The 24,362-nt window shown below is 41.5% G+C and overlaps 3 protein-coding genes across 4 annotated transcripts; 2 read left to right on the top strand and 1 right to left on the bottom strand.

Moving 5' to 3' along the window:
* Positions 1-53: 53 nt before the first annotated feature.
* Positions 54-17,905, top strand: LOC133525679 (serine/threonine-protein kinase PAK mbt-like). 2 transcript variants are annotated; one of them, XM_061862014.1, is made up of 10 exons: positions 54-327; positions 586-743; positions 832-1,414; positions 3,527-3,630; positions 4,544-4,735; positions 5,392-5,568; positions 5,814-5,936; positions 6,434-6,598; positions 11,838-12,480; positions 15,085-17,905. In XM_061862014.1, the coding sequence occupies exons 2-9, from the start codon at positions 594-596 to the stop codon at positions 12,198-12,200; spliced, it is 1,857 nt and encodes a 618-aa protein (XP_061717998.1). In that variant the 5' UTR covers positions 54-327; positions 586-593; the 3' UTR covers positions 12,201-12,480; positions 15,085-17,905. The 2 variants fall into 2 exon arrangements, with proteins under 2 accessions (XP_061717998.1, XP_061717997.1); XM_061862013.1 differs by having other exon boundaries at positions 11,838-14,326.
* On the top strand, positions 12,308-15,092 carry LOC133525857 (basic proline-rich protein-like). The gene is made up of 7 exons (XM_061862263.1): positions 12,308-12,480; positions 12,517-12,906; positions 12,943-13,332; positions 13,369-13,758; positions 13,795-14,040; positions 14,079-14,326; positions 15,085-15,092. Exons 1-7 carry the CDS (start codon positions 12,308-12,310, stop codon positions 15,090-15,092), a joined length of 1,845 nt encoding a protein of 614 aa, XP_061718247.1.
* Positions 17,906-18,040: 135 nt separating the features above from the next.
* LOC133525680 (26S proteasome regulatory subunit 6B) lies at positions 18,041-22,929 on the bottom strand. The gene is made up of 10 exons (XM_061862015.1): positions 22,774-22,929; positions 22,604-22,693; positions 21,998-22,169; positions 21,395-21,556; positions 20,222-20,425; positions 19,661-19,808; positions 19,301-19,397; positions 19,122-19,216; positions 18,455-18,613; positions 18,041-18,233 (listed from the first exon to the last, which is right to left on the bottom strand). The coding sequence occupies exons 1-10, from the start codon at positions 22,804-22,806 to the stop codon at positions 18,149-18,151; spliced, it is 1,245 nt and encodes a 414-aa protein (XP_061717999.1). The 5' UTR covers positions 22,807-22,929; the 3' UTR covers positions 18,041-18,148.
* Between the last annotated feature and the right edge of the window lie 1,433 nt (positions 22,930-24,362).

The following is a 24,362-nucleotide window of genomic DNA, read 5'->3' as shown; positions in this document are numbered from 1 at the left end:
AAAAACCGGTTCAAGATGAGTAAGTACAACTCTAGCCCGGAATGCGCTTTTTTGCGTTTTGTGAGGTTTTGCGTGACAGTTTTGGTTGGGTGATAGAACGACGTGAATTTTAATAGTTATCACAAGAGTCATGTTTTTATGTAAATCAAGCATTTCCACAGTGAAACGTTAATATAAATAAAGTCCGTCTATAGCCCGTTAATTCAATTTGTTTGATACGCAACGACATGGCCGCTAAGAATGTCATGGTTTCCATGGAGTAGACTATTTGGTATTCAGTTTGTGTTCACCAAGCAACAAAGTGTGCAAGTATTTAGGATATCTGAGGTTCGTATTGACATACACTTGTGGTCATTGTTTCCGTACAATAGCTCATCTGGTTGTACATGAATAGTAATCGATTGTTTACGCACCTGATCTAGAAAGTATTGCTACGCTATTTTCCAGCTTTCTTTTTCTCGTTACATAAAGTATTTCCGGTGCTTTCTGTTATTACCGAGTCTAATGAAAAGTAAACACGCTTGGAGAGCTTCGATTAGAGTCTTCGATTGACGTGTTTGGTCAAATAAACAAACTTTATTGCAGCAATATAAATGAGCAGTATGTTTTCTAAGAAAAAGAAGAAGCCTCTTATTTCACCACCCAGTAATTTTGAACACAGAGTCCATACTGGCTTTGATAGACGAGAGGGCAAATTTGTTGGTCTACCACTACAGTGGGCATCTCTTGTTGGAAACAATCAGGTAAAACAGTATACATATCTTAATATTTTAAATATGTACTTATTACATTCCATACAGATCATAATTAATCAAAATTTATATTTTGCAGATACTTAAATCAACAAACAGACCACTGCCAATGGTAGATCCTTCAGAAATTACCCCCACGGAAATCCTAGACTTAAAAACCATAGTAAGAGGTGACCACAGAACTGCCTCTGTATCCTCTCTAATTTCCACTCCATCACAAGTGCTACCAAACCTTCCAGTACAACCTGTGCAAAATGGTGTTATATTGCCCAAAACATCAAATGTTGCAAGATCAAATTCATTGAGAAGTAGTAGTCCTCCTAGAATAAGAAGGGATTTCCGGAACCAGCCTAATGTTCCACCAGCAGTTCCTGAAGAGTCCCCACCTGTACCACCAGCCCCAACACAGTACCCCAGTTTACGAAGAGAACACAGCAATTATACTCTGAATAAGCCGATAGCTGAGTCACCTACGGAGTGGGCTCAGCACACCCATGAGGCCACAGTCAGGCCTGTGTCCGAGCTGAATGATAACCACCACGCTACTATGACCTACCAGAATGTGCAGAATGCCAATGTACCTTATCAACACAACCACCCACCGAAGCAGATGTCACACAGTAGCATGCACCGAGGGCTCAATGGAAATAATGTCAATATGGGTAAGGAATATTATTTATTATATCAATCATTTAGGAGTATTACAGTGGATCAATCCAACACATGTCCTTTAAAACATTGGACCCAAAACTAGGGCAATATTTTCACCATAATGGTAGAACAGGTATGCAACAGAGTTGGTATCTCTGGTATATGGTATATATATGTGGTTGGTGGTTTGTTACCTAGCTGTTCTACCACCCCTATGGTGTATAATTTAAGTTAGACTCCACTGCTTCATGGCATGGTAAACTTATCATTATTTCATTAAGTAGGCTGAATTTGTTTACCTTTATCTTATCAACTGTCGAAACTAAAATGACAATTAATGAGAGATTATGTTTGCTCCAAATTTAACCTTAATAGCTGGGTTCACACAGAGTGAGCATACGCATGAGGCAATTTCCTCACGCACAAACCGGCCAGTGTAGGCATGGCCTCGGCTGAGGCCATGCGCTCGGGCGAGAAAAACGCACGCGCCGCGTCGGCCGACGCACGTCTACACTGGCCGGTTTGTGCGCTAGAACATTGCCCCGCTCATACGTGCTCGCTCGCTTGCTCTGTGTGGACCCACCTATTTGATATCTCAAGTGGTAATTAACTGCCGAGTTTTATTATTTAACAATTTAATAATTAATGTCAATTTATTACATTAAATCTTCTCATTGTCTTAGTAACATTCAAACTAGTATAATTATTTTAATTTTTACCCAATAAAGGGCTCTAGAGCCAAACCAAGATAAGTTGGCAGCAATTTTGATAGCACAGATGGTGCACGGGTTATTTTAAATGTCAAACTTCTATAAAATTATGACGTTTACTTGACACTTGTACCGTCTGGGTTATCAAAATCGCTGCCAACTTATCTTGGTCAGACTACTCACCTTCCAACATGTTGCATGTGATTTTTACATTGCAGCATTTTGAGCATTTGATTGATTGATAGTTGGCAATGCATTAAAAATATTTGATCCATTGCAAGGTCTGTGAATAAGGATTGCAAACGAATGAAAATCAATCGATTTTCAATCCGGTTTGAAATCCCTATCACGGGATCCGGCCCGATTCGTTGTAACGTTGACATCCATTCTAGTAACAAAAGAAGATATTTTACTTTTAATCAAAATTATATTAAATGCGCTCCAATATTATCATGCTCTCATTTTTTTTGTGCGAAAAAGTATTAGACTGTATGATTTAAAAAAAAATATTTTTAGGGATAGAGGGCAAATTATAGGGAACGAAATACGACGCGACGATCTCATGCAAAAATAATGGAGTGTAGGATTAAAACCATCGGGGGATGAATAAAAAAAAAGCACCTACCAGAAGATGAAAGAAATTGCATAAGATTGGATGAAATTGTAAAGACAAAAGATTCTCTCTTAAATTTGAATAGAAAAGAATCTATATTTTATCATATATATATATAATCGGAGTAAACTAAAGATTATCAATAAACCTAATAATAAATTAACCTTCTGTTTAGCATAAATTACAAATGCCTTCCATGGCATTTCTATTACAGGATTTGTGTGCCACCAACATGATAGAAGAAGAAATTCTCTCCTGTTCCCAGTCATATCGTCATAATAAATATATTTTTATCTCACTAAATTTAAACGTGTTCATTCGTTTTTTGTTCTGTTCAACTTCATACCTCTCATCCGTCGCTTTTCCTCATCTAAAATGCACAGCGCGTGCTGTATCCAAGGCCTATTTTTATTTTACCGGATCCGGTCCGGATCTGGTGATTTTACCCGGTCCGATAGCTCCTGAAAAGTGCCTTCGGTGGTTACACTCTTTGTAATATGGTCATCGCAACGGCGTTGAACATGGCCAAACCATCGCAATCTGCTTTCGCGCATTTTGTTCCGAATGTCCGCGACTTTAAAAGTGCCTCTTATATGCGTGTTTTTTATTTTGTCCAGCCTTGTAACTCCTCCCGACCAGCGTAACATCTTCATCTCCGTTACGTGCACTCTTTGTTCATCCTGTTGTCTACTACTACTACTTACGTTTCTACTACTACTTATATGTGATTAAAATTACAAAGCATTGCTAACATATTGCACATATATAAACATACATTACAACCATGCTTTGTCCAACAGGTGAACCATACGGCGCGCGACCTGCGCACGCGCCGGGCGCACCGGGCGCGGCGCACCTGCCGCTCGCAGCCTCCAAGCACGAGCTGAGGTTGACTCATGAACAGGTACTTATAATATCTTGCTCAGATGCGCAAAATTATGTGAAACAATTTTATTCATAGAGAGGGTAATAAGAGAGTGTAAGATGTTATTACAAGTGACTGTACCATCGCGGAATTGAACCATTTAGGTTTAATTTTACTTTAGAACGTTCATAGTACAACTAAATTAGCTTGAAATCTCAGTGCTTAACAATTAAAACTCATGGTCTTACTTTCATTAAAACTCTCTCTACACTCCCCTTATGTTACATTTTCTATTAAAATATGAAATCCTCTATTACATCAATAAGAATTACTACACTGTTAAATAACAATTTGTTGTTATTGCAAAGATATAAGGTTCGCCGATTATCATTTAAGTTTAAAATGTGGTATCATTAATTTAAAACAGGTTTGCAAGGTGCTTCAAACTCAATAGTGGTTAAGTACAGGAAATTGGATAATTTCTAGTTAAATTTAACGCATTGCGCTAATGGGCAGGTTGTGGCATATGTCCGTTTCAACATCGCCACTTGTGTCATATTACTTTGTTGCAGGTGTAATGCCGTGTTTATAAAATATGCGTACAATCAAATGTTTGTAATTTGTAATCGTAAATGTGTATGATTTCGGTTTATACTTCTTTGTTTGTTAATGTTAATGATAAGTTACAGACAGTTATTTAATTTTATATGAAAATCGCATGGTCACCACCTCTGGCGTAGGTTTGCTAACTTTGACAAGGAATCAAATCGACTTTGAGACACTTCAGCACCCCAACGATAGCACAATCAAATTCATGTTCTACAAGCATTTTTAAACTTGCTATAGTTGCTAAGAGGTACATCTTACTTAGTCGTTTGAAAGGTTTTGCCGATTAAATGTTTCCATCAGAAAATCGGGGGGGGAATATATCGTAATAAAAAAGTTTGTTTAGTTCCGTGCAGCGCTCCGCCTTGTAGTCAGCGAGGGCGACCCGCGCTCCACGCTGTCCGGCTTCAGCAAGATCGGCGAGGGCTCCACCGGCGTGGTGTGCGCCGCCACCGACTCCCGCACGCGCCGCCGCGTCGCCGTCAAGATGATGAACCTGCGCAAGCAGCAGCGGCGAGAGCTGCTGTTTAACGAAGTGGTGAGTTGGTGCAATCGTCCGCTAGATGTCGCTGTATCGTACATTACAATTCCTACATCGTGCTAACGAGTCTCGACGTAGAATCTACATAAAGCGACAGGATCTTCTGAGACTGTTTTCTAAAGGACCGGATTTGTCCGGTCGACTGTTTTCCATGCTAAAACAAGCGAGTCGTTTTTTTAAATAAATAAATATTAAAAACCAGATTCATTGTCAAAAGTGCTTGTTATTAAGCCTACTTGGATAAATTATTTTTGAAGTTTACAAATCTGGACATTCTTGGGTTCATTCTGCTCAGAATCGACTGCATTATTATTCATCCTACCATTAATAAAGGTGTTTCAAAATGTCTGTTCCATTACGTCACGTTTTAGTATGAAAAATATTCACATATATGTATTTGCGTGACGTAGTGAAAACTACAATATCCATACAAATTTTTGGGACAGTTTTTTAGTTGAGGATTAATGCTAGTGATTCTGAGTTGAAAGGGCTCAAAAACACCAGGATCTGTGACAATCAGGTCTTTTCGTCATCTACTAAGTTGTTTGATTGATCGTTCTACTTTATGCGGGGCGGCTGCCTGACCCCTAGTACCTTTCTCACTATCTACATTGATAAGTTTGATTGACTAAGTTATAAGTTATTGTTGTCAGGTTATAATGCGCGACTACCCGCACCCGCACATCGTGGAGATGCACGCGTCGTACTTGGTCGGCGACGAGCTATGGGTGGTGATGGAGTACATGGCCGGCGGGGCGCTCACCGACGTGGTCACCAGAGCCAGAATGGACCCGGAGCAAATCGCCACCGTCACCAAACAGTGTCTCAAGGTATGAGCCCTCTGATTCCGACGAAGATTTTAAAAAATCTATTCTGATTAGCGGAAGGATTATTTTTATCAAGTGCCTTTTAATGATAATGTCAAAAACTCTAAGGTCAACACGTATGCGATATCGCGTCCGCAGGTGGATTACATGTGATTTTTATTACCTGACTTTGTTGGAGCCCAAAAAGAAAGATTAAGATTTTTTCGTTTTTGTACGTTAACATATTTACATTAATTTCTATTTTTCAGGCTCTAGCGTTCCTCCACGGGCAAGGCGTGATACACCGGGATATTAAGTCGGACTCGATACTTCTCACCGCGGACGGCAGGGTCAAACTATCTGATTTTGGCTTTTGTGCTCAAGTTTCTCAGGTAAACTTTAACCCCCTTATTCATAAACGTGTACTAAAGTTACGATGCCGCTAATAATCGTTTGTCCCTTTCCGACGTATTGGTATGATGGAAAGGGACAAACGATGATTAGCGGCATCGTAACTTTAGTACATGTTTATGAATAAGGGGGTAAATGTTGTTTACTATCCATGGATAATGAATGACTGAGACATGTAAAGTATTGTAAATAATTTTGGTCGCAACTTTGAACGGTGAAGTAGATGCAACATTAGCGCCTCACAACCAAGTTACTTCATAATGTGCGGACTTTTTAGCGCCATCTATCCCAGTGGTCAATATTGCAACTTCAATACATTAATTTACGTGTCTTAGCTTAGCATTATTTTGTCTTTGTTATTACTAAAACTGTCTTATAAATCGCTGAATCAAAGCGAAAGCTCTAAATATGCTATTACGGAGATATTCTATATAGTAGTCTATGTTTTTGATGATATTAACTCAATTATTATTTCCAGGAGCTTCCAAAACGTAAATCCCTAGTCGGCACGCCATATTGGATGTCGCCCGAAGTGATATCGCGGTTGCCGTACGGGCCCGAGGTGGACGTGTGGTCGCTCGGCATCATGATGGTGGAGATGGTTGACGGGGAACCACCGTTCTTCAACGAGCCTCCCTTGCAGGTAAGAACAAGGACTATGGTTAGGGAAAATAGTGTATTCACGCCACTGTTTGGAAATATGGCAATAGATGGTCTAAAACCAAGCTGGAAAGTAGGCAATAGCTGTAGCACCTGAACGACCACTACTACAGTGTTTCATTGTTATCATCATCTGTCATTGGTGACGGTAAACGGTCTTTTCTGGCGCAACTTTTTCCTTCAAAAATAAAATTAGGTTATTTATATAGGACCAATTACTTAATTTAAAAAAAAGAAACGTCAAAACCATTTAGTTCACGCTTAAGGCGTTTTTACTTTTGTAGCTGTTTGTGGTTTTTTAACAAAAACGCTAAGTTTAGAGTCGGTGAGAACTGTTTGAAGTAAACAACAGAAAAACGCCTCTTAAAAGTGATAAAAAAGTAAAAAAGGCTGGATCGGAAAATGCTTGCTGAATTCGATGGTGTAAATTGTTTGACTTAAAATTGTAAAAAAATTGCTTAAATATTCAGTATTGAATAAAAATATTCGATTTGGATATTTTCTCAACAAACGATTGTAAGACGTAATGTTTCTTGACTAAATGTTTAGTTGGTTCGATTCCTGGGACAAGCGATAAAAAAAAATGAATACAGTTTAGTTTCTTTTGATAAATAATAATTCTGACTGCGACTTGCATCGCGCAGCGCGGTACGCTCCTAGCAATAGCAACCACACTTCTTGAACTTTTTTTGCATGTTTTGTTCTACCTGACACACACCACTTTTATTATATTAGATTGTTTTTCTACTACTTACTAGCGCGGCACCATTATTTATGTATTTACTTTTATCGCTCACTAATTTAATTTGTAATAGATTGTTGTTTTTTCTCATATCTTCTATCTATCTATACATCTATACATATAATAAAGCTGAAGAGGGTCGAAAGTCTGTACATGGAAGATATTCGAAAAAAAGTTGGCTGGGGATACTTAGAATCGATAACAGAACACGTTACAACAGTTTTTAGAATTTTTGTCTGTTTGTCTGTTTTTCTGTTTGTCTGTTTATTTAACCGCGCATCATGTGAAAACGGCTAAACGGATTTTGATGCAAACTTTACTAATCTGTCGAGAAAATCCGCGGCCAAGTTATAGGCTAAAAAAATTCAAGGGGGGGGTAGCCACTACACTCGAGCACTTGCACCTGAGTCTTATGGCGCTACAAAAAAGGAAAGAAGAAGGTGCAAACTTTTCTTGGTTTTTTTTTTTTGGTTTGAAGGAGGTGCAAACTTTTAAACTGACAGTGCTAAACTAACAGATGGAGCTGAAATTAAACCTCCGAGAAAGGATTTTGCCACATTAACTCTAAATTTAGAAGAGGGGGTACGGATATCAACAAATTTAATTGTATTTAACAGTAAATTGATTGTCACACATTGCACAGTGCCATCTTTTGAGGAACTGAGTAAACTTTTAGTAATCAAGTAAACTAAAAATGAGTTTACTTAAATACTTACGAATTAGTGGTAAAATCAACACGCGCATAACTGCATAATTATTTTAAAAAATATTAATTTTCTCCGTCATGAATTATACCTAATCGTAATTATATCGCATCCATATTCATACGTATAGCCTTCTTTAAGCACCTAATGATGGCCACGAAGGTGGGTACTTTGAAAACAAAAACAGTTTTCTCTGACGTTTGCGGAGTAAATGTCAAACGATTTCGAACTCGCATTTTATACGCGTTTAAATGCCTTCCCGAAAAAATGAAATCTTTCGCGAAAGTCTCGCAACGCATTAAGGCTACAAGGGGCACGGTCTCAGGAGTCTGAGGAAGACCACGGTAAGAGACTCAGTGGCGCTCTAGCCAGGCAGGCCGCTTCACTTTCGGCTGAAACGGCATGCCAGCGCGAGTCTCCGTTGCGATCCCAAAGACATCGGACACAATCTGTGAGATCGCTCGAAACTAGCGACGATCGTGATTTCAAACGTAGCCGCGACTACCAGAGACGTTATGCAGAATCGTTCCTTCCGTCCGTGAAAACCTCATTCGGAACGCAGACCTGACACAGGTGACGCAGCGTGAGAAATCTTGGGTTTGTGAGAGAGCCATACTCACGCAAAAAAAAGGAATAGGCAGCGGCAGTTAATGCGCGGAAATCGAAGGTGAACATGCAGTATATAATTCCTCTAACACTGTCTTGGATGAAGGCAACGTCACAACATACCCGGTGGAGTTTCTAAACTCATCGAGTGCTTCAGGATTCCTAGCACACGTTATGCAACGGAACCCGGCTAAAAGTAGTGCAACTGCAGCGAAATCTCATCGAGGCGCAGATCCTGATGGGGTGCGGCGCCGGAGAAGCCGTGTTCATCCCGCGCATGCCCCTCATCCTGAGCAAGTTCCTGTTCCGCTTCAAGCACCTACAGTTATCCTTGAGCGTCTGCTTTTCCATGACCATTTAACAAGTCGCAGGGGCAGACATTGTGCGCCGCCGGCATGGACTTGCGCACGGGTTGCTTCTCGCACGGGCAGCTCTACGTGGCGTGTTTGCGCGTTACCAGCTGCACGGAGCTATTCGTGCTAATACCCGCTAGGGAGACTTACAATGTGGTGTACAAAGAAATATTGTAAAATGTCAATGTTAAGTAAATAATTATACTTTACATACCTACTTATTTGTATGTATCTGTAGATATAATTGTATGTATATATTTGGGTGTGCATACATAAACATAACTGTAAATAAAATGCAAATGCTCGGCCTCAAGATTTTGATATCTATTCTCCTTTCCTCTCATCTTACTTCTAACTAACATTACGCCTAAATCCGAAAGTATGTTAGGAAGTATGGATTTCTATGTGTATATTTCTTACCTTTTCATGGACCGATTTGGATGATATTTGTCATGGACATGATTTGGATAGGTACAGTCAAGCACGTAAAAATACAAAAATGGTACTGTATTGTCCGATATACACCTACTACTTTATGTCGTTTAAATCACCTCAAAAATTTGAATAAGCGCGAAAAAAACTTTTGATTTTGGAGTGTAGTTTAAGTGGTACCTAATTTTAAAATATTTTATCTGGACTATAGTCCTCTAGCGTATCCATCTGTCAACTTTACTTCAAGTTCCACCTCCATGGGAGAGGGAGAGAAATTAGGGGCGAAATAGCCGCTTAATAACAGACACCGAATTCCACGCGGGCGGAGCCGCGGGCACAGCTAGTAAGTGAATAATTGTTATTCTTTTGAGAAATAAATCTTTAAACGGAATAATGTTTTCTTTAAGTTGATGTGCTAACTTGTTTTAAGGCACTTTCCTTCCAGGGCCCTTAATTTTTTCAACCCTGTATATTATGCCTCCACGGGAATTCCTCTCATTGCCGGGTCAGTTTCACTTCGTCTGATAAAGTCGAGTATCATCCACGAATTGCCGTTTCCTGGCATCTGTAATAATGTACATGAACTGTAAATTTTACGAACACTATTTTGATAACAGTGAGATGTTTGTAATAGTTTCAATTCAAATGATCATTATCAGAGTTATTATTTCAACTATTTAGATATTCGTTCACATTTTTATAATAAAAATAAGTTGTTTAAAATTGAGTGTATTTTCCAATTATATTAGTTACATTTTCTAAAACAGAGACATACAGTTTGACCAGGGATACATTTCAAACATACCTAGATAGAGAGAATTAGCACCCAAAAAAGAGATGAGTATAGTTTTTTCTTGGGTTTACCAAACTATATAAGTAAAGGAGGATGGGCAGATTTGTATGGACACTGGCCCATGAACCAATAAGGATAAATACTCCATTTTTTGTAAGGTGTGACTTGACAAATCTCGTTAAAAAAAAATTTACGCAAAAAACATAAGAAAAACTAAAAATATCGTGACACAAAATCATCGACACTAACAAAATCTTCATGATCTGAGACGTTTCTACTCACACAACTTTTTGCGGCGATAACTTTTTCCGTACCAAGATTTGGTCCTGGGTGCGAATCCCGGTATTGGCATTTATTTGTGTGATGAGCACAGATTTGTACCTGAGTTATGGGTGTTTTCTCTGTATTTAAGTATTTGTATATTATATATATCGTTGTCTGTGTACTCACAACACAGCCCTCTTGAGCTTACCGTAGGATTAAGTCAATCTGCGTAAGAATGTCCTATAATAAAAAAAAACTACCTTCCATAGTAAAAGTTTTATATCCTTGAATAATCTATCCGGTGACATACCGCTTGTCCTTATTGGTAAAATGGGCCAATTAGCCCATCCTCCTTTGCTTTTGATAAAACAAATGTATGAATTTACAACTCTTAGATAAAAGGGTTGAAGATCACCGAATAAAATATGTCCGCGGTAACGGTAACACTTGCTTGCGGCAAGCGAACGAGTCGTTTTCGAGCATACCGAAAGTGAGGTATATATATATACATACAGGGTGATTCAGGAGACGTGAGCAGGATCAAGCTTGAGCATTCAGTAAGTTATAATATAAGCAACTGTTTCGTACCAGTATGTGTGAGATAACGTTCTTTTATTTTTTACTGTTCAAAAAAATGTTTTAATTTATTTACGCCATGTATGGTCACCCTCTTTGTTTTATCCATAACAAGTGACAAATTGAATGTCATCGGAGTCTGGTTACTTTTGAAAAATCGTATCTCACTTAAGTGTGACATTTTGTTTTCTTCATAATCAAACTGCTGTCATAACGGTTAAAGAGGTTTTATCTTTCTTAATTAAGTGTTGTAGGGTGTCCATGATTGTAGATTATCAAATTTGTCCATCCCAAAAAGTTAAATAACAGAAATAAAGCGAGATTGTTTTACTTAAATATGATGATGAACGGTTCATTAACATTTACTGATTTTGTAGGCTTAGTCCTGCTCACGTCTCATGAATCACCCTGTATAGCTGATTTGCTTCGCGCAATTAGCTTCGCGAGGCGACTTAGTGCCAGCTGCATCAATCACACTAGGGTCGGTTGCACAAAACCTTATACCTTATGTCACCGTTAAAACGTTCGCTAAATTTGATTGTATGGGAAGGTTCATAGTTCTTTGCTGAGTGACGCTGATCAGTACGCCAACCGGTCGGTGCAACCGGCCCTAATAGACGGATCAACCTCACTCAGTAGTGAATTATAAAACATTCCATACAATAAAATTTAGGAAACGTTTTAACGTTGACAGAGGGATTGGTGCAATCATCCACCCTTGATCTTGATTTAAACTTATATTTCTCCTGCAGGCGATGCGTCGCATCCGCGACATGCCGCCTCCGCGGCCGCGCGGCGCGGCGCGCTGCCCCGCCGACCTGCTGGCCTTCATCGAGAGCGCGCTCGTGCGCGACCCGGCGCAGCGCCAGCCGGCCGCGCGCCTGCTGCAGCACCCCTTCCTGCGCCGCGCCGGCCCGCCCGCGCTGCTCGTGCCGCTCATGCCGCCGCCGCCGAGGCCCACCGCCACGTGTGAGTATACACGACACAAGCATAGACCCGGCGCAGCGCCAGCCGGCCGCGCGCCTGCTGCAGCACCCCTTCCTGCGCCGCGCCGGCCCGCCCGCGCTGCTCGTGCCGCTCATGCCGCCGCCGCCGAGGCCCACCGCCACGTGTGAGTATACACGACACAAGCATAGACCCGGCGCAGCGCCAGCCGGCCGCGCGCCTGCTGCAGCACCCCTTCCTGCGCCGCGCCGGCCCGCCCGCGCTGCTCGTGCCGCTCATGCCGCCGCCGCCGAGGCCCACCGCCACGTGTGAGTATACACGACACAAGCATAGACCCGGCGCAGCGCCAGCCGGCCGCGCGCCTGCTGCAGCACCCCTTCCTGCGCCGCGCCGGCCCGCCCGCGCTGCTCGTGCCGCTCATGCCGCCGCCGCCGAGGCCCACCGCCACGTGTGAGTATACACGACACAAGCATAGACCCGGCGCAGCGCCAGCCGGCCGCGCGCCTGCTGCAGCACCCCTTCCTGCGCCGCGCCGGCCCGCCCGCGCTGCTCGTGCCGCTCATGCCGCCGCCGCCGAGGCCCACCGCCACGTGTGAGTATACACGACACAAGCATAGACCCGGCGCAGCGCCAGCCGGCCGCGCGCCTGCTGCAGCACCCCTTCCTGCGCCGCGCCGGCCCGCCCGCGCTGCTCGTGCCGCTCATGCCGCCGCCGCCGAGGCCCACCGCCACGTGTGAGTATACACGACACAAGCATAGACCCGGCGCAGCGCCAGCCGGCCGCGCGCCTGCTGCAGCACCCCTTCCTGCGCCGCGCCGGCCCGCCCGCGCTGCTCGTGCCGCTCATGCCGCCGCCGCCGAGGCCCACCGCCACGTGTGAGTATACACGACACAAGCATAGACCCGGCGCAGCGCCAGCCGGCCGCGCGCCTGCTGCAGCACCCCTTCCTGCGCCGCGCCGGCCCGCCCGCGCTGCTCGTGCCGCTCATGCCGCCGCCGCCGAGGCCCACCGCCACGTGTGAGTATACACGACACAAGCATAGACCCGGCGCAGCGCCAGCCGGCCGCGCGCCTGCTGCAGCACCCCTTCCTGCGCCGCGCCGGCCCGCCCGCGCTGCTCGTGCCGCTCATGCCGCCGCCGCCGAGGCCCACCGCCACGTGTGAGTATACACGACACAAGCATAGACCCGGCGCAGCGCCAGCCGGCCGCGCGCCTGCTGCAGCACCCCTTCCTGCGCCGCGCCGGCCCGCCCGCGCTGCTCGTGCCGCTCATGCCGCCGCCGCCGAGGCCCACCGCCACGTGTGAGTATACACGACACAAGCATAGACCCGGCGCAGCGCCAGCCGGCCGCGCGCCTGCTGCAGCACCCCTTCCTGCGCCGCGCCGGCCCGCCCGCGCTGCTCGTGCCGCTCATGCCGCCGCCGCCGAGGCCCACCGCCACGTGTGAGTATACACGACACAAGCATAGACCCGGCGCAGCGCCAGCCGGCCGCGCGCCTGCTGCAGCACCCCTTCCTGCGCCGCGCCGGCCCGCCCGCGCTGCTCGTGCCGCTCATGCCGCCGCCGCCGAGGCCCACCGCCACGTGTGAGTATACACGACACAAGCATAGACCCGGCGCAGCGCCAGCCGGCCGCGCGCCTGCTGCAGCACCCCTTCCTGCGCCGCGCCGGCCCGCCCGCGCTGCTCGTGCCGCTCATGCCGCCGCCGCCGAGGCCCACCGCCACGTGTGAGTATACACGACACAAGCATAGACCCGGCGCAGCGCCAGCCGGCCGCGCGCCTGCTGCAGCACCCCTTCCTGCGCCGCGCCGGCCCGCCCGCGCTGCTCGTGCCGCTCATGCCGCCGCCGCCGAGGCCCACCGCCACGTGTGAGTATACACGACACAAGCATAGACCCGGCGCAGCGCCAGCCGGCCGCGCGCCTGCTGCAGCACCCCTTCCTGCGCCGCGCCGGCCCGCCCGCGCTGCTCGTGCCGCTCATGCCGCCGCCGCCGAGGCCCACCGCCACGTGTGAGTATACACGACACAAGCATAGACCCGGCGCAGCGCCAGCCGGCCGCGCGCCTGCTGCAGCACCCCTTCCTGCGCCGCGCCGGCCCGCCCGCGCTGCTCGTGCCGCTCATGCCGCCGCCGCCGAGGCCCACCGCCACGTGTGAGTATACACGACACAAGCATAGACCCGGCGCAGCGCCAGCCGGCCGCGCGCCTGCTGCAGCACCCCTTCCTGCGCCGCGCCGGCCCGCCCGCGCTGCTCGTGCCGCTCATGCCGCCGCCGCCGAGGCCCACCGCCACGTGTGAGTATACACGACACAAGCATATCAGTCGAAGAAACACAGTTTTCGATATCCCATTAAAGCCACGTCATGTTAAAAAAAGCTAAAGTTCGCGCAGCAAATTCCGCGCGAGGTGGCTCGTCTGTGTGAATCTGCTCATCGCCAGATTATCTAACCAATCTAAACGTTATAGGTACGAAAACGAGAATGAATTTCAGTAATGGAGCCAAAAATTTAGAGTGTATTAAGCTTTATTAGACTAATTTCTAACAACATACAAAATATGAAATTTATGCGTTCGCGAAAAGAATCGATTTATAAAAATAGGTAAATGTGTCAATAACAAAATTACATAATTTTCTACTGCACCTAAAATGACACTAACTTATAATTTGGAAGTCTATTTACATTTAATACCATAGAGCCACATAGAGCGAGCAGCCTCGCGAGGAAATTTCCTCGCGCGGCAAACGCTCGGCCTCGTGTGGCCGCATGCTCGTGTAACTTTGCCTCAACCAAGCCAATTTGCTCGGCAAGATGGCATCACTCAGTCAGCCGTTCAAAATGGCGCCACACGTTATGACTGCAGTGACCACAACTTTCGAAACTCGTGTGTCATAAATATCTTATGCTTCGCAATTCAGAAAATAATTAATATTTAGCAAGATTCTCTTGAGGTATGAAGGTTAGATTTCAAAGGAACTTGTTAAATGTTAATGTCTCATCGATAGTAAGCGGAAACAATGTATGACATAACTGATTATTATTTTATTTTTCAGGTAATTAAGATATTCCTAACGACTAACCAGATGCCCACCAGTTCGACACGAAAAAGACGTATTTATTTTATCGAAGTGACGTAGAGCTTGCAGCTTCCTTGCATTTAGCGTTCCCACAACGATCATGACAAACCAAAGTTGTTACGAAGCAACTTGCAAAGTGTAATTTTAGTTTTTTGTACAAAATAATCGTTACGAATTTTAGCTATCGTAAGCGGGAATTACGTATAGACCTGAAATGTTGGTATCCTATATAAGTTTACTTTCCATAATATATTTATAATCTAAAATGTGACTTTCCACATCAATAGGTGCCTTATGATACAAATGTATAAGGTAGATTTTTGAAATGGAAAGACGCAAATATTTACTTCCAATGCAAATAGACACAATCAACTAAGGGACTGTTGCCCCGAGAACATGTATAATCGTAATTACGTACCCTAAAATTGTGTTGTAAGATAAGTGATTTGTTAGCTGTGTTGTTGTTGAACAACAATCCGTTAATTGTGGTTCGTAAAACCGGTAAGTGTTGTCTATAACAGTGGATTTTCAGTTAAGAACGGTGCAAACATGAACAGTGTGAAATCTACTCGATACTAAACTATTGGTAGTCGATATAATTAATTATAATCGTTTCGCTATTCAAACACTCTTGATTCTAACTGTCCGAAATCAAGTTAGATTTGGATTCATGATTCACGTATTTCATAAAAAAAAACGTACTATTAAAATTTGATACATATATATTTTCTCTTCTACTTCGCTTTGTATCTTTCTTTTCTAAAATCCACTTGTAGCCTAAATTTAGCACTTTGAGCAGCTTGAAAATAACAATTTAATCTTGACAACGTATTTACAATTTTCAAATACGTAATTTCCGCGTCTTTTCTTCCAGTGAAATCATTCCATCGCCGATTCATGTACTATATGGAAAACATTCCTTTTATTTAATTACTCTCTTGAACATGTAATCGATATATCGTTGAAAATATATTTATCGTGTTTTTATGCCATACAATTGTTGGATACATGTTTGTTGTAGATTTATGCGTTAGTGTATGCCTTTAAGCGTTAAGTAATATTATTACGTTTTTATAACTCACGCCCATATGGAATGTTATACTTTTTTCTTGCACTATAATATTATATTCATACCTTAATGACTTAAAACAAGCATTTTACACTTATTTAGGTTCTATTCTAACCGAATCGTGTCTTGTAAAATTAGTATCTTAAAAGATGACAAAAATGAATCAGTATTATTGAGTAGCATGACGGCTGCTGTTGTACTTAACTTACTAAATTATAAATCGATATTAGTGGATATTATGCGTAATCGTAAGTTAAAAACGTCGATTAATCTTCAACATTCCGGAACGAGTATTTTAAATTTCTATTTTCTTATTTTTATATTCAACTTTATACTTGATATTAAATGAAATTTACAAAACGGTCATATCAACCGATATTTAGACTTAAGGCTGAGCCCAAAATCTCAAATGTTGTGTTTATAGGGCTTTGTATAAAACAATTTTTTTTTTATGGAACCAGTATCCTAGCCCATCAAATTCAGTGGCAGCTAAATTTAAGATAAAAAGTTTTAATCAAACTTCAGTCGGGCCACGTCCGACCACGGGTAAAGATGGAAGGGCTTTAAGTGACCATATGCCCTAACTGATTATTGTTTCTTGTAGGAGTATTCGATATCTACATATTTTAGTAAAATTATATATTTTTTAATTCGAAATATAGGTCACTAGATAAGTATAAAATAATAGACAAACATGAAACAAAGAGGTGGCCTATCACATATACTTTTTAAAACTATGTTTCCATAGACAATGATTGACCCGAAAACATTTACTTTATTTTTAAATTGATTTATTAAAAAAATCTAACTTCGTATGAAATGAAAATGTTGTATAAATTATGCGTAAATCGTCCTTAGCCCACGCCGACGTTTTCAAAGTTTTATTTGTCAATTGCAAAACTTATCTAGCGACTATGTAAGTTGATTCCAGTTTTATTAGCAATAAGAATAAACAGACAGTCACAAATACCCTTACTTTCCACTCCACAGGTATTTTTATAGAAGTAAGGATAACTTAAATCGATTTGGCCTTAAAACTGTGATGTTTATGAACCTGATTATGATATTTTATCTTAACTAAACGAAGTTTTGCCTGCCTAATATTTTTACAAAAGATTTCATTCTTACTTGCCAGATTTTTGATGACTATTTCTCTAGTACAAATTAAAATTAATTCACATAAATAACTAATTATTGAAATTAGGTATTTTGTGAAAAAAAAAACTAACAGTCATACGAACTAGTAAGCGATTACCAATTCTTTAACCTCGAAGTCGAGTATTTTTTGTATGTAAAAACAAACCACGCTATTTTGGCCTAAATGTTTAGTGAGTAACACTACTAACAAAGTTTGTATGTGAATTAGAAAGCTAGAGTTGTGACTAAATGATACATATTTAAGTCGAAAACGTAGGCAGCTAGATGTTACTAAGATAGACTAGAGCCTTACCTAGACTTAGTGCCTTAACACAGCCTAGATTGTTGAAAGCACGTTGAATGCACCTGTACGTTTGTTATTTACAATATTTGCTCGTATTTATACAATAACATGTAGATATTCATCACAAATCATTTCCATTGTCTTCTTGCGACATGATGTTTTTCATCAGAATGTCATAATTTATTTGTATCAATTTCAAATTTATGTAAGGTATATGCCAAATATTTTGTAAAATTATGATATCACATTGTTATAAGATTGTTATGAAATATAGATTTTGAGAAAAATATGTTTTATTGTTACCTTATCATAAAGAAATGCAAAAATGCACCCATTCATTGAGTTTGGCTCTTTAGAATCGCCTCGATTAGTAGTAGATGAGTGTTCGAAGGAAACTAAAGACGGCGATAAAATCCCGTATAAAAAATGAAATCTGATTTCGGAAAAAAAAACAACTTTGTTTAGTGACCTAATCATATATTTACTTGGAGTTAATTATTTTACGACAATTACACGAATACAATTTAAATCTATTTGTAGAATTCGTATTCACTCTCATCCTTCTTGATGTTGTTCTTGTATCCTTTTTCGAAGTCTTTAGGCAGCACGATATACCTGAATAAAAAACAAAAAAAAATGTGGTTAGTTTTGAGCATTTCGAGCGCTAGGCAAAGTAATAAAAACTGAGCTGTAGACTTCGCGTGCATAGCTTACAACTGAATAAATGTACGACTTTGCTATAAAATAATTGTAATGAAATAACGTCAAATAAAAAATAAATTTACATTACGATAAATAAATAACCTAAGTGCTAGTGTAGAGTCGGGAACACGCACCTGTTCTCGCGCACGGCGTGCATGCCGGCCTCCTGGCAGATGGCGTTGATGTCGGCGCCCGACACGCGGTCCGGCCGCGCCACGAACTCCTCCAGGTCCACCTCCTCCGACAGGTTCATCTTCGCTGTGATCGTCGAGAAGATTAGACGCTTCTGACGCCTGGAACATGATAACTCATGATTAATACTCCTACTGATCATCTGAGACTACTTTATAAGAAGGATTATATCTTAATCCCTCGAGTCGCACGGGTCCGACCGATATTACGTGAGCAATGACAATCAAAATGTAATTTAGATCACTTGGAGCGGTTAAGACACGAAAGAAGTTTTGTGTATCAGCAGCTATACCAAGCCAGAGATCGGAATGGATCATCAAGAAAATAAACTGAAATGTTTATTTCCAATAAACTAAAAAGTTTATTTTCAATAAACTAAAAAGTTTACTTTCAATAAACTAAAAAGATTATTTTCAATTCAACAACCATTGATATATTAGTTACTGTAAGGAATCTCATTGGAATATCAGCGCTGCACGCTGGAAGCCACCAGCAACATGCTGCCATTACGTGGCACTTTATATTTTTTATGTTTTTGTTATATTATGTAATTTGTCTTGATTATGTTTTTGAATAAATAATTCTATTCTACATATTCGAATATCTTACCTATCGGGAAGTGGGAATTCAATTTTCCTGTCCAAACGGCCAGGCCTAAGTAGAGCAGGATCCAGCGTATCGGCACGATTTGTGGCCATTATAACCTGAAATATTGTATTTATTTATAGACAAAAATATTATTTATTTAAGGGTACAATCCATTAAAATAAATGTCCCTAAGTAGGTACCTTGACGTTAGTAGTCTGATCAAAACCATCCATTTGGTTCAGAAGTTCGAGGAGGATTCTCTGAACTTCTCTGTCGGCACCAGTTTGTGCATCAAATCTGGAACAATTTGCATGTGTCAGTAAAGATAATTTATTATTCATAATATTTATTATTTATTCCTTGTTATATAAAGCAGAAGAATTAAAAGAATTACAACATTTGAAGAAAGGAGCTAAAATTAGCCTATTTCCTGAATATCAGGTGCAGTCTCGTATCGATTTTTCTCTGGGAGCTTCAATAATGATGATGCCTGGGGTGCTATCTCGAACCGAAGCTCGTCTGTTTGTATCGCTTTTGCTTAGTTGTAATAATTTAGCTACCTCTTGGTGGCGATGGCGTCGATCTCGTCGATGAAGATGATGGCGGGGCTGTTCTCCTTGGCGAGGCGGAACACGTCGCGCACCATGCGCGGGCCCTCGCCCAGGTACTTCTGCACGAACTCCGACCCCACCACGCGGATGAACGCAGCTGGAAATTAACAATACTTGCAATTACTCAATTATAATACACGCTTTTCGTATGTATTTTGTTTCTGTTGTGAGTGATGTTCCGAAAGCTCCCAAAGATGCTCTATGTTGGCTGTGAGGGGCCTGAAATTGTCTCTAAACCCTGTCAACAGCATTTGTGACGTCACTGGCATTGCAAGAGTCCATAGGCTGAATTATTTTACATGTAATTTAAGGTATTTATAATTTTATTGTTATTTAGTATTAATTCACATGGATTATTATTGTTATTTATAAATTGTATTTAATGTAATTTCTGACACAATGATTGTATTGTATAAGAAAAATAAATGATATGGAATGGGCTGGCCACTTACAACTAGGCCGGACATACGGTTGTTTGCTGCTGATACGGTGTAAAAGAAAACTACTCACCAGTAGTGTGGTGCGCCACGGCCTTGGCCAGCATGGTCTTGCCGCAGCCGGGCGGGCCGTACATGAGCACGCCTCGCGGGGGCTCGATGCCGATCTGCCGGTACAGCTCCACGTGGGTCAGCGGCAGCTCTACTGCCTCGCGGATTTCTTGCTTCTGTGTGTCCATGCCACCGATGTCGGAGTATTGGACGTCGGGTTTTTCATCTGGAAAATATTAAAATTATTGAAAATATTTTGACACAATTTGTAGCTAACAACCACGGCTATCCTGTTTGACTTTATTCGAATTTTTACAATAATAAAAAATCGAAAGGACTCAAATGTAGGGATTATTATTGGGGTATAGCTATTGTTAATATACATCATGTGCGAATCGAGGCGCGAAGCCGCGAACGCGAGTGTGGATGGCCCTCGCGTCGATTTCGCAGATTGTTCACGCCTTCGCGCCTTAGTCCCCGTTTTTTGTCGGTATTTGACCCGCGTCAAAGGAGAAGCGAAGCGCGAACTTGCAAGACTCCACACTCGCGCCACGATTCGCTCACGAGTCGGTTAATCTGTTAAACTGTCATAACCTTCTATGGCGGCTACTTGGTTATATTCGGTGCGAACTTGATCAACCAAAAATCGATTTGACAGTTCCCAGTTTGAATCAGTGCCTTGCCGCAAACTAAATCCGATCAGCTGACGCTTCGGCGCCATCTTGCCGCGAACCAAACTGCGAAATCGCCGTGAAGTTGTGCGAGTGTGAAGTCTACGTCAACGTCGCGGTATGTTCTCTCCGCGAAGTCGCGCCGCGATTCATGCGCATAGTCTGGAGGGGGCTATATCAGGGGCATATATCCTGTATATCCAGAGAGGAAAATGGGGACTACATTTGTATGGAGATGTGGCCATCCCCTTTCCTCAGAGGAAATTCCTCTTAAGTATCTATTGATTAGGCGGGTCCACACAGAGCGAGCATACGTGCGAGGCAATCTCCTCACGCACAAACCGGCCAGTGTAGATGTGCCTCGGCCGAGGCGGCGCGCTCAGGCGAGGAAAACGCGCGCGCTGCCTCAGCGGAGGCACATCTACAATAAACAACTTGTCTTTCTTATAAGTAAAAATGTTCTCAATTGACCTAAAATAGAAGTGGATACCAATTTTAAGATATTGTCACATTAATAAACATACCTGCTTGCAACATGGAGATGGAGCTGTCAGCTTCTGGAGGCAACACATCAACCAGAGCATTGGAGTGCTTGTGCAGGGCCACAGATGCTGAAGGCTTCAGGAGTTCCCGATCAATGGTTGACAGGATCCGGACATAGTAGTTGGATCCCGTTGTGCTGCCCACTGTTAGCGGATAAGTAAAATAAATATTTATATGTAAATATCCTTTAGGATTCATTCACTCCTTCAATGAGCTTTCAAGCATTAAATTATTTTTAAAGTTAAAATCACTGGCAAAATGTAAAAAAAAAACCCTAACAAATGTTTATGAGATATTTTGTCTCCTCTATTACTCTTCAGTATCATTTACATACAAAGCCAAATTTTATTTTGTCTTTATGCCACCAATGTCCTGTTGGCAACTGACAAAATATAATGTTCTCATATAAGCTTATTGAAGGTGTTATAGTTATTTCCTATAACACCTTCAACAAGCTTTGCAGGCTAAGAAAGTGTTAAGAAGTATGTTTTATGGCAAAAACAATTTAAGTATTCTTTTATAAACACCCTTCCATGTAAAGAAAATGTAACTGCCACAAAACTCACAAACAACACAATAAATACCTATGCCTGTATTCTGATCCACAGCCTCAAGGAACTGCCCGATGACCAGCGGGACAGACTGGATGCGCTTCACCTCCTCCTGAGCGTGGAGATACTCCTTCTTGAGGTTCCTTTGTTCGTCTTTAATATAGTCTTCCTGCACTTCCAGGAATTCCAACATGCGCTGAAGTTTCTGCAATAAAATAATTCAGTACAAATATAGTTTATAACACATTTCACAAAGTTTACATACAGAAACAGAGACATAAACAAAGAAAATACATTTGAGTCGAGGTAACAACAGGCAGTTAACTAAATAATTCTTTTTACGATCTTGTCTTCCTTGCCTTGATGTTTCTTAGCATGTAATACTACTGATTATAATTGTAACACTGCAATCTTTTTTGTCACCATTTAAATAGTGATACATAGAATAGAACCAAGCACAACACTATGTTGGTATACAGGCCAGTTCCAGGGGGACATGGGTTAACATTATGCATTTATACATGTAGTATTTTGTACGGTACGGTTGTATGTTAAGCGTCTTATGCAGTAGGTAAAAGTTAACCTACATTTACTAACTAGAATGATATGCATATTTCAAATCAAGAATATAATATTTACCTTATATTTAGTGTATAAATCTTCTGATTCTATTTCTTCGAAGGTTTGTGGTCCTGCAAACGGTCCTTTGGCATCAGTAGTAATGTCATCCTACAAAGGCGAACATTTGGATAAATGCACAAATCATTTTAATAATAAAGAAAATGTATAATTTAATTAAGCTCATTTACCTTCTCAGGTAATATAATACCAATTTCTTCCATGTTTGCTGGATTTTGATTAACAATTTATTAGAAAAGGTAATAATACAAAAACACTGCCAGCTAATTCAATCGTGAATTGTCAAAACTACCTAAACTAAACGTCAAACAACTAACGCATTGTCATGGCTATTTCATTTCACGTAGATTTGTGCAGCAGATTTCGAAATATGAAGTAGGTAAAGTTTTCATGTGTTCTATGTTTAGTATTTTCTTAGTTTTACCATTTGACATTCAAATATAGAAAAAAAAAATTAAGGCAATTTTCTGATATTTTCCAAAATTACTATTAGCTAATATAGGAGCCTGAAAATAATATGACCGCAATCTTTAATATATATGAAGCACGAGGCCATCAGGCGCATTGTAAGATTGTGCACATTGGTCTTAAGTTCTGAAGGCCATATAGAAAAAATTAAAATAGATATCTGTCTGTCTGCCACTCGAATTTGCAAGAGCGATAGAGAGGCAGATAACGAACGAACGTTTATTTGATTGTTAGATGTTGACGGTAGGCTCTCCGATTCTAAGATTACTTTTCAGTTTACTAAATGAATTAAAGCAATGGACCAAACGAAACAATAATAAATAATTATTTTCACCAAACTGGAAAGGCCCTCTCATGGCCCTCTTGATTGTTCAAAAACTGATGAGAAAGTTGCATTTTATCCACATGTGTGGCAAATAAATCAAATACAAATTTTGAGTTGTTTCCTTATGTTGGCTGGCAGAATTGACTTACAAATGATAAATATTTAATAACATTAATGTTCAATTGATTTTGTTTGATACCTATTTAACGCTAGGAAAATATATTAACTGTAAAACATTACAAATCTAATTCAAATAAACGTTATCAAATATTTATCATTCAAAATCATCACAAGTCAATTATCAGCCAACATGAGCAACACAAACAGCGAAACGATATTTTTGAAGTAGGACCTATACAAATTGGAAATCCAGTGGAATTTACCACTCGTTTTCAATAAATCCCTAGATATTATTACAGGGAAAACACGAAATTAAGCGATCAAAATTAAACAATCGGCCCCCTGGTCATGTGAAAACAAAATACATATATTATTTTAGTAAATACACCTTATGGCTTCTACAGATCTTGGAGCAAATGGCATGCGATTTTAGTCAATTGCTGGCTAAGTAGGAGCAACAAATTCAATAATGCAGCAATGTATTGCAGATCGTGTGCGATTATCGGTGACAAAATCTTTTTTGTAGAATAGGGTTGTTTCCATCTACAAATCTTAGGGCAGAATAGTGTCCCAATAAATTCTTATGGATTATAAGAACATGTTAAACTACCTTTAGTGGACCTGATGAGCATATTTTTGTAAATATTGAATTATCATTTATTTTTAAAACAGGAATTTGAAACCAGACATAAATTAAAAGTCACAAGTCAATGTCATCCACAGCGCAGGCTTCGTCAAAAGCATAGATACAAAACAGAATCCGCAACAAACTTCGTCCAATTTACATAAGTGTTTTCACTTCCGCCACAGGCTTCGTCATTAATGTAGGTACAACATAAAATCCGC

Source organism: Cydia pomonella, chromosome 15 (assembly GCF_033807575.1).
Source record: "Cydia pomonella isolate Wapato2018A chromosome 15, ilCydPomo1, whole genome shotgun sequence".
NCBI classification, from domain to species: domain Eukaryota; kingdom Metazoa; phylum Arthropoda; class Insecta; order Lepidoptera; family Tortricidae; genus Cydia; species Cydia pomonella.
Note: the sequence above shows the minus strand (reverse complement) of the source record. Positions and strands in the feature narration are given on the sequence as shown.

What these genes read in the sequence shown, in the direction of transcription:
- LOC133525680 (XM_061862015.1), bottom strand. Translation starts at nt 22,806, where the DNA reads ATGGAAGAAATTGGTATTATATTACCTGAGAAG. An exon ending in GTATTATATTACCTGAGAAG is followed by an intron (nt 22,694 to 22,773) that starts GTAAATGAGCTT and finishes TCGCCTTTGTAG; the next exon opens with GATGACATTACTACTGATGC. An exon ending in ATTTATACACTAAATATAAG is followed by an intron (nt 22,170 to 22,603) that starts GTAAATATTATA and finishes ATTTTATTGCAG; the next exon opens with AAACTTCAGCGCATGTTGGA.
- LOC133525679 (XM_061862014.1), top strand. Translation starts at nt 594, where the DNA reads ATGAGCAGTATGTTTTCTAAGAAAAAGAAGAAGCCTCTTATTTCACCA. An exon ending in CTCTTGTTGGAAACAATCAG is followed by an intron (nt 744 to 831) that starts GTAAAACAGTAT and finishes TATATTTTGCAG; the next exon opens with ATACTTAAATCAACAAACAG. An exon ending in TGGAAATAATGTCAATATGG is followed by an intron (nt 1,415 to 3,526) that starts GTAAGGAATATT and finishes TTTGTCCAACAG; the next exon opens with GTGAACCATACGGCGCGCGA.
- LOC133525857 (XM_061862263.1), top strand. Translation starts at nt 12,308, where the DNA reads ATGCCGCCGCCGCCGAGGCCCACCGCCACGTGTGAGTATACACGACAC. An exon ending in GCCGAGGCCCACCGCCACGT is followed by an intron (nt 13,333 to 13,368) that starts GTGAGTATACAC and finishes GACCCGGCGCAG; the next exon opens with CGCCAGCCGGCCGCGCGCCT. An exon ending in GCCGAGGCCCACCGCCACGT is followed by an intron (nt 13,759 to 13,794) that starts GTGAGTATACAC and finishes GACCCGGCGCAG; the next exon opens with CGCCAGCCGGCCGCGCGCCT.